The sequence below is a fragment of the Propithecus coquereli genome, unplaced genomic scaffold, assembly GCF_000956105.1.
Source record: "Propithecus coquereli isolate 6110/MARCELLA unplaced genomic scaffold, Pcoq_1.0 Scaffold220, whole genome shotgun sequence".
Lineage (NCBI taxonomy): Eukaryota > Metazoa > Chordata > Mammalia > Primates > Indriidae > Propithecus > Propithecus coquereli.
In genome coordinates this window covers 1,876,056-1,884,694 of record NW_012147190.1, presented here as the reverse complement: position 1 = coordinate 1,884,694, position 8,639 = coordinate 1,876,056, and the positions used below count along the sequence as shown (strand labels likewise).

General features: G+C 50.8%; 1 protein-coding gene across 1 annotated transcript in view; it reads right to left on the bottom strand.

The window, feature by feature from the left end:
• Positions 1 to 7,269: 7,269 nt before the first annotated feature.
• The window catches only part of FABP6 (fatty acid binding protein 6, ileal), a 6,680-nt gene continuing 5,310 nt past the window's right edge, over positions 7,270 to 8,639 (bottom strand). Inside the window, exon 4 of the mRNA XM_012644802.1 lies at positions 7,270 to 7,323. Within this exon, the coding sequence (XP_012500256.1) occupies positions 7,270 to 7,323 (54 nt within the window). The remainder of the gene's footprint in view (positions 7,324 to 8,639) is intronic.

The window sequence follows — 8,639 nt, the reverse complement described above, 5'->3', positions numbered from 1 at the left end:
GGCCTCCCAGAGTGCTAGGATTACAGGCGTGAGCCACCGCGCCTGGCCCTGTGTTACAGTCTTGAGACAAAATTCCTTCTCCAGAAGACCTCAATCTTTGCTGTTAAGGCTTTTAACTGATTGCGTGGAGCCCACCCACATTGTGGAGGGTATCTGCTTTTCTTAAAGTCAACTGATTGTAAATGTTAATCATATCTAAAACATACATTTAGGCTGGGCACAGTGGCTCACACCTGTAATCCCAACACTTTGGGACACCAAGGCAAGAAGATTGCTTGAGGCCAGGAGTTTGAGAGAAGCCTGGGCAACATAGTAAGACCTCATCTCTGAAAAAAAAAATTTTTTTTTTAACTAGCCCAGTGCTGGGGTACGCACCTGTAGTCCTAGCTACTTTGGGAGGCTGAGGTGGGAGGATCCCTTGAGCCAGGAGTTCAAGGCCGCAGTGAGCGATGATTGTACCACTGCACTCCAGCCTGACAGAGTGAGTCCCTATCTCTAAAAACAAATAGTTGATTAATTCATTTTTAAAAGTAGAATTAAAAATATATCTGGACTAGTATTTGACCAAATAATGGTCACCATAGCCTAGCCAAGTTGATGCATAAAATTAACTATCTCCGAGCTGTGGAGAGGCAGTTGACCCAACCTCTCTGAGCCTCAGTTTTCTCGCCTATTAAAATGGGCTCATAACAGCACTTGTCTTGTAGGGTTTTCATGAGGATTAAATAACATAATGTACATCAAGGCCAGTACCTCCAAAAAACGATAATCATTATATTTCTATAAACATACAATCTACTTTGTGGAAGGTGTGCCATTATTTTATGTACCAATAAGAAGTTTAAATAAGGCTGGGTGCAGTGGCTCATACCTGTAATCCTAGCACTTGGGGAGGCCAAGGCGGGAGCATTACTTGAGCTCAGGAGTTTGAGACCAGCCTGAGCAAGAGGGAGACCTCATCTCTACTAAAAATAGAAAAATTAGCTGGGCATCGTGGCGCACACCTGTAGTCCCAGCCACTCAGGAGGCTGAGGCAGGAGGATCGCTCGAGCCCGGGAGTCAGGTTGCTCTGAGCTAGGCTGATGCCACGGCACTCTACTCAGGGCAACAGAGTGAGACACTGTCTCAAAAAAAAAAGAAAAAAATCCCCCCTCTAGACTTCAGCTTCCCCATCCGTTACCATGGAGATAGTCAAGTTGATGGATGGTTTTGAGTCCTCGGAGGGAGCCATGCCACAGAGGCCCTGGCCTCCTGCCTTCAGCCAGAGGTGTCCACTTATATTTCTTCCACACATGGCTCTCCATGTCAGATTTCGTTAGTTCCCATGCTGGGAGGTGGCTAGGAAAGTTTTAAAAAGCACAGAGATGGCCTTAAAGTCCTCCTAGGGCTGACAGCTGGTTGAATCCAGAGGTGTACAAACCTGAGCAGGCTGCAGAAAGACCTGGAGCCTTCTCTAAGAAGGGAGGGGCCCCCGAATCTACATTTTTACGGTCAGTTTCCTGGTGATTCAGGTGCACAATTTGTTTGAAGATCCAACAAAAAATTAAATATACAGACTCTAGTTCCTAAGCTCAAAGGAGAGAGTAAAGAAACAGCTTTCCTATCTGAATTTCTGAACCATGTGAGTTCTAAACCTCAACTTTGTTCTATACTTAGTATTTCCTGGACCAAGCTGTGTGAAAGGTTGGGACACCCAGACTCCTTTTCCAAGGAGAACCTGCTGCTTTCCAGACCAGCATTGCAAATGCCTGGATTAGGGTAGGGCAGAAGTTTCAGTTCCTCATGTCCTCCGGGTTCGAAACCCATCTCTCCAAAGCTGTGTCCTCCCATTGGGAATGCTCTTCCCCCTTCATCCTGTGTGACTATCTCCTCACCATTAATGTAAGTGATTCTCAACCGGGGTCAGTGTTGCCCTTCAGGGGACATTTGGCAATGTCTGGACACATACTTGGTTGTCACAGCGGAGGTGCTGCTAAACATCCTACATTGCACAGGACAGGCCCCACCCACTCATGACAAAGGATTATCCAGCCCCAAATGCCAGTCGCACTGAAGCTGAGAAACCTGCTTTGGGTCTCAGCTCACATGCCACCTCCAGAAGAGGCCTCTATAAAAACCCTGGTCACCCTCATTACCCCCCGTTTATTTTCTTCATGGTATTTAAACCACCCGAAATGATCTTATTAGTTTGTTTACTTGTTTCTATGGCTGTGCCCTAAACTACCAGTAGAATGTAGCTCCTGGTCCCGGTGGCAATAGTTAGAGCAGCCGGCATTTACGCAGCGCTTACTGCGTATCAGACACTTGCTGGTATGATTTCTTATAATCATCCTAATAATGCTACAAAGTACGAGCTATTATTAGGTGTATTTTACAGATCAGAAAACAAGGGCACGGAGAGGTTATTTGCCTAAGGAAGGGGCCACAATTCAAACCCAAGCCGTCTGCATCTGCCACTGTCCTGTGCCGCCTGACTCAAGGCTTTGGAATGAATGAGTGAAAGGCTCCGTGGCCGCTGCAGCTAGCCATCCCTCTCACCTGGTAAGGAAGACCCCACCAGGACAGAATAATGGACATAGGTTCACGAAAGAAAGGAGCTGCCTGGCGTTCCCACTCCTGATTCACAGTGCGACCCGGCTTCTCTCAGAGCGTACTGACCAGTAGACGCAGAAACATAGCTCCTCGCACATCTGCCACCAGCCCACGTGATTTGCAGCTCCCTCTGTCTGCCCCCCACACGCTCTGATCCAGGAAGGGTTCCCTGAGCGCCCCCGACCCCATCTGTGAAGGTGAAGATGTGGGATGAGGGTTGGGGCCTCCCCAGATCATCCTCCGGGAGGCTCAGGCCAGCTCTAGGCACCATCCAGCTGGTCAAACACCCTGGAGAGCTGCCCTCCTCCTTACCAGGAACCAGCATCCCTGTGTTTCTGGGGCAATCCCTGGCACCAAATGCCTGAAGAAGAATCTTACCAGCCCTCATTAGCCAGGGCCTGTTTCTCAGAAAAGACTCTTGTGAATTAAATTTCAGCAGAAAGGCAGCATAACATTTGGCAGGTGTCTCAAGTCTAAATGCCTGCCAGGACCAGGCAGGTGGCATAAGTACGTGAATCTAGCTGGGTGACGGTGACAGCGCAAGGTGGTGGGGACTATGTTGAGTTGTAAAGCCAGTGTCCCCCGAGAGGATATAGTGTCTACTTAGCTCCAGCTCATTCTTACCTTTCAGGGATGTAAGGTTCGTGTTGCCCAATGTTTAGGTTTCCAGAGAAACTGGAAATCTGCACTTTCTGTGAAATGTAATTTTAGGAATTTTCTAAATTAAATTGAAAACATTTTAACACAATAGAAAGCCAATAAAACGTAGGTTTGCAACTTCTAGTGTGTACAAGAACACTGAGCCTGAGAGGTGGAGAGTCTTGAGCTCGTCTGCTCTTACCTGCGTGACCTTGAGAATAGCCATCTCTCCAGTCTGAACCTGTCCCCTCTTTTGTAATGCGGGACGGCTATCATTCTGGTCTACACTTCAGGTTTGTAGTAAGGAAGCATAGAATATATGGTGTCATCATTCAGCAGTGAGTTCTACAAGGAATATTGTCAATAAGTGGGCCCCTCCCTTCTTTGGGGGCACAGGTGAGCCTCTGAGCTTCACCTCCCTCTGACCCAGCTCTAGCTTTAAAGGAAGAACTCAAAAGGTCAGGCTTCTGCTGGGCCACTCAGCTGTTTGGAGGCCCCTGCGCTTCCCAGAGACACAACAGGCAGGACATACAGGAAGTCAGGCCTTCTGCTGCTCCTTAGCTGTGTGGACTCACTTGGGCAGGTCATTTCCCCTTTCTAGATCTCAGTTTTTTCATCTGTAAAATGGGAGGGTTGGGACTGGACTGGTCTCACAAGTTCGTACCTTGCTGGTGAGCGTGTCCAGTGGCAGTCCCTGGTCTTTGAACCTAAGAGATAGGTTTGGGAGGTCTGGGATGGGAGATCCTCCAGGAGAGGCTCGTGTACTGCCAGACTTGGACACTTTTCCCTGCCCTAAAAGCCTGACTCTGTGTGTGCCGGTTCTTACCAGTAGAACTATGAAGTAGAGCCCTTAATAGAGCTCTTGCGAATGCTTGCTATGTCGCAGGCCCTGTCTTTGGCACTTTCCTCATGATCTCTGATCCTCCTAACTTCTCTTTTGTCCTCACAATGCCACCATAAGCTAGTAGTATTATTGCCACTGTCCAGACGGGGTTACTGAAGTTCAGGAAGGCCCAGGGTCTAACCATGGGTAAGTAGCGGGACTGAGTTTCACATTTAGATGAGTCTGACTGAGGAGCCCATGTGGACTCCCAAGCCATGTCACCTGAAGGGACACACAGCCACACCAAGGCCCAATCATTCAGGGTATCACTGCTCCCCCCACCTGCCCACATACAGTACCCACACCTGGTGTCCATGGAACAGCAGGCAGGTGACGGAGCGCCACCTGGTGGAGACCTTTTGGGTAGCTCCATGTTTCACCAGATTGAGCTTGGCAAGAGGGACGCAGTTATCCTGGCAGAGTGGGAGAGATGACAACCAAAGGTCAAGGTGAAGGTCACGAACAGCCAGGATTGCAAAGGGCACCTGAACCGAGGACTGTGGAGTGGGGAGTCCCTACAGCATCTTGAACAGCAAAATGATGAAGCCAGTCTAACTTTTTGGAAGCCATTAATGTGGATTTTTACCCTTTATCCTTGCAACTCCCCCGTGACCAAGTGAGGGAGCTCTTATTTTACACATGGACAAGATGAGGCTCAGAGAGGTCCAGTGGCTGGCCCACGTGACTCACAAGTTGGTGACAGAGGCACTCCTAGCCCTTTAATCACACTGACTTGAGGATGATGGTGGTGACAATAGAAGTGATGGCAGTAGTGGTGGCAGCAGCCAGCACCGAGTGAGTTGGTAGCAACTCTATATGGTAGGACAGTTGCTATCCCCATTTACAGGTGAGGAAACTGGGATCAGAGAAATGGATGAACTTCCCCTAAGGTGACACAGCTACTGGTGAAAGAAGAGGGATTCAGACCCTGGTGATGTGACTCTCAACCACTGTCTCTTCTGGCCGAGGAGCCTCTCTGCCCAGATGCCAACTAGGGGGATGCTTTACTGCGGCTCACCTTCCTCCATTTGCCTCGGAAACTGCAGCCTCCACCAGTGAGTGAAGCCCAACCCCACACTACTCTCAGAGACTCACTCACTCTCTGCTATGTGACCTTGGACGAATTTCTTCTCCTCTCTGAGCCACAGTTTCCATATCTGTGAAACACAGAGTTTAAACCAGTTGAGATCTGAGGTCCTGCCATTCCATATTCCATGAGTCTGTGAGTCTGTAACAACACAGGCTTAAGAATTTCTCCCCTTCCAGCGATTTGAATTTGTCCTTGATCAATTACATGAGTGAAACTCTCTTTTTCTCTCTCTTCCTCCCTCTCTTCCCTCCCTCTCTCTCTCTCCCTTTCCTTCTTCTCCTCTCTTTCTCCCTCTCTCCCTCTCTCTCTCAATTTTCAGCCTAATTATGGTTAACTCTGTTATTTAGAGACTTATTATCCAAGCTCATTATGAGTAATTATTCAGTCTGGAGAAGAAACAGCAACACTGCTAGTTTAATTTAATGCTTACCTAGTTCACTTAATTAGCAATAAGTCTTGGCAAAACGATGGAATTCATGGGGTGCTGGCTGGGCTGGTGAGTGGGGAGAGGCTGTGTACTGTTCTTGGAAAGATAAACGAGGTTCTGGAGTAGAATGTGAAAGGAGGCAGAGAATAGGCCTCCAGTGAGTTGGGCCGTGACATCTGTCCGGGTCGAGGCTGGTCCTCCAAAGTGAAAGGCTGCAGATTGTACAGGGCGAGTAGGACCTCAGGTCAAGCAGCACTTATTAAGCACCTGCTGTGAGCCAGACTCTGTGCAAGGTGCTGGGCAAACCTTATTTCTTAAGCCCTGTATGTGAAACTTGTGCATTGAAGACAATCTAAGTACTACTTGCCTTAGGTAACTCAACTCGTACGATATGGTCTCATTTCAGTAGTCTTTCAGTAATTTTGATTAGTTAAGGAGGAAGCTTCCCATTTGACAATACTATGTCTTTTACCTCTCTTGCGCTTTTCACAAAGGGAGGTCTCAGGCTCAGGGCTTTGAGCAGGCAACAGAATCTAGCTAAAAGTCATTGTCATTCAGCTTTGACTTTTTAAATAGTTTCACTCAGGGCAAATGATAGTGGCTGTCCGTGTATGGAAGTGACATAAAGTTTCCTTTGCAGTACAAATAAGTGAACTGTCACGCAGAAAAATATTGGGTAAAAAGAATAGGTGGTATCCAGAGGTGACAACACTCCCAAGGAGAAGGGAAGATGCAAAGGGCCCTTTGGTTAGGGATTGTCTAGCCAGGGGTGTCTAGAAGGGCCGCCCTCCTCCACTCCCGACCCGGGGCCGGTGCACTTTCCTGTCAGTCACAGGACATCTGCTAAACCCGAATGTTACAGCAGAACGCTTCCCAACCCGGGCTCCGGGAACCTGCCAAGGGATCAGAGGGGCCGGCCCTGGGGACCATCTTTCCTAGCCCACTGCAGCCTCTCACAGTTCCTCCCAGGCACCCTGTCCAAGCCCTCTGAGTCCAAACCAGGATATTCCAGCCCCTCCCTGTCTCTGCCATCACCCCCACTGCCCCTCTGCCATTTCATAGACTACCATTTCCCCTCAGCCCCTCATCAGTCCTCCCTGTCCCTATGTACCAGTGGTTAAATGGAGGCCCAAGAAGATGACTCCACAGCAAATAACAGCAGAGGCACAGTCGAGCCGTAACGGCCTCCCAGGGTGAGCCCTGGTACATCCATTCCTGCCTGGGAGCCTGGCTGGCTGCCGGGGGCCTTTCCCCCCCTGCCCCCAGGGCCTGACAGGCCTGTCCTGCGGCCCATCTGAGAATTAACGTGTTACCCCTCCCAGGAGACTTTGTCTCTTTAAAGGAGCGTTGGAGCAAAGCGATGGGTGGCTGGGGGTGCCCATCTGCGGCCTCTGCAGGGGTCAAGAGTCCTGCAGTCCACGTTCATGTCTCACTCTGCCATGACACGGCCCACACAGGGACCTCGGGGCCAGCGTTTGGCCCGTATGGCTACCCTTGGGGGCTTTCCCACCCCACCCAGCCAGAGGTGGCCCCACGTTGCCAGAAAACCGAAACAAAGAGATTCTGGAGCGAGCAGTTTCTGTCCGCATATCAGTTTTATTGGGGGGTTTTTCGCCCCGTTGGACCTGGCTGGGCTGCTTAGGCCAGCCTCTTGCTCACGCGCTCATAGACCACGTCTCCGTAGGTAGAGGTCTGAAAGAAGCAGCCGGGACAGAGGGAGTCAGTCCCCACTCCAGGCAAAGGCCCCAAGGTGACCAGGGGGCACAGCTGAAGGAAAACCAGCCTCCAATCCCAGCCCCGGATGAACAGGACTCAGGTGCACCACTCCTCCAGGCCTCAGTTTCCCAATTTGTCCCAGCAGTCAGTGTGCAGACTCAACATGGTGAAAATGCTAACCAGCTGTGAGGAGGGATGTGGCTCTGGGGTGACAACCTTCCCTCTCTGTTCCTTTCAGTTCACCCATGCGGGCACTCCCCTTACATGATTCCATTTAATCCTCCCAGCACTGCACCACACAGCATTGTGGGCACCTGTCACATGCTTGGTGACGGGAAGATACGGTCCCCACTCTCAGGAAGCCTAAGATCTAGTGGGAGAGGCAGGCAAGGGGATGCTGTTCATTGCACTGTCCTGGGCCCCATGCCATCATGCTGTCCGGCTGGGGGATGTGCACGCGTTGTCAGCTGGTGCTGACTCCCAGGGAGAGAGCAGCGCCCCCATGGGAGGGGGTGGGCGAGTCCAGAGGAGGCAGGGAGTCACTGATGAGTGAAAGGGGGAGAGAACTGGCTATTGGACAGAATGCTGAAGTATATACTGGATTTGGAAAAGCAAACAGGAGAAAGGAAATTCAGAGCAGAAGGAGCCACATGGCACAGAAAGGGAGCCGGGAGAGGGTGGGGCCACTCCTGCAGAGCAGCGGCAGGTCCTGTGGGGCTGGGCACCGGGTACAAGTAGGACCAGGCAGTGCAGGACCTGAGGATAGGGAGGAGGTTGGGCCTGATCATAACAAAGGGCAGCTGGTGCGAGGTGATTTGCATGCGGAATGGATGGAAGATGGAGTGGGGGAGGGGTGGGAGCAGGGAGGAGGCTGGGGCTACCTCCCATAAGGGAGAGGTGAGGAGAGCGAGGCAGGGGTGCTGGTGCTGGAGGCAGGAAGAGGGGTGGTCACCTAATGCACTCCCTGTTAGTGCAGAAGGAGGGAAGCACCTGGATGATTCTGGGTCTATAGGGTGGGAGATTTGCAACCAGGACAGCTCTTCTCAGTGCCCAGTGGATGTGCAATTGTGTGTGTGTGTGTGTGCATGCCTGTGCCCACGTGCATGCATACATGTGTGCGTGCCTCACGTGTGTGTGCATGACGACCCTGAATTCTAGGCACTGCTCACACCACACAGGATCCGTGGTCAGGAGCCTCTGGGAACTGAGAAGCAGGTTCGTTCTGCCTGGGAAGATCGATTCTCTTGTCAGGCACAAACCTGCTCTGTTTCTCCTGCCCTGTGCTCTCCCTG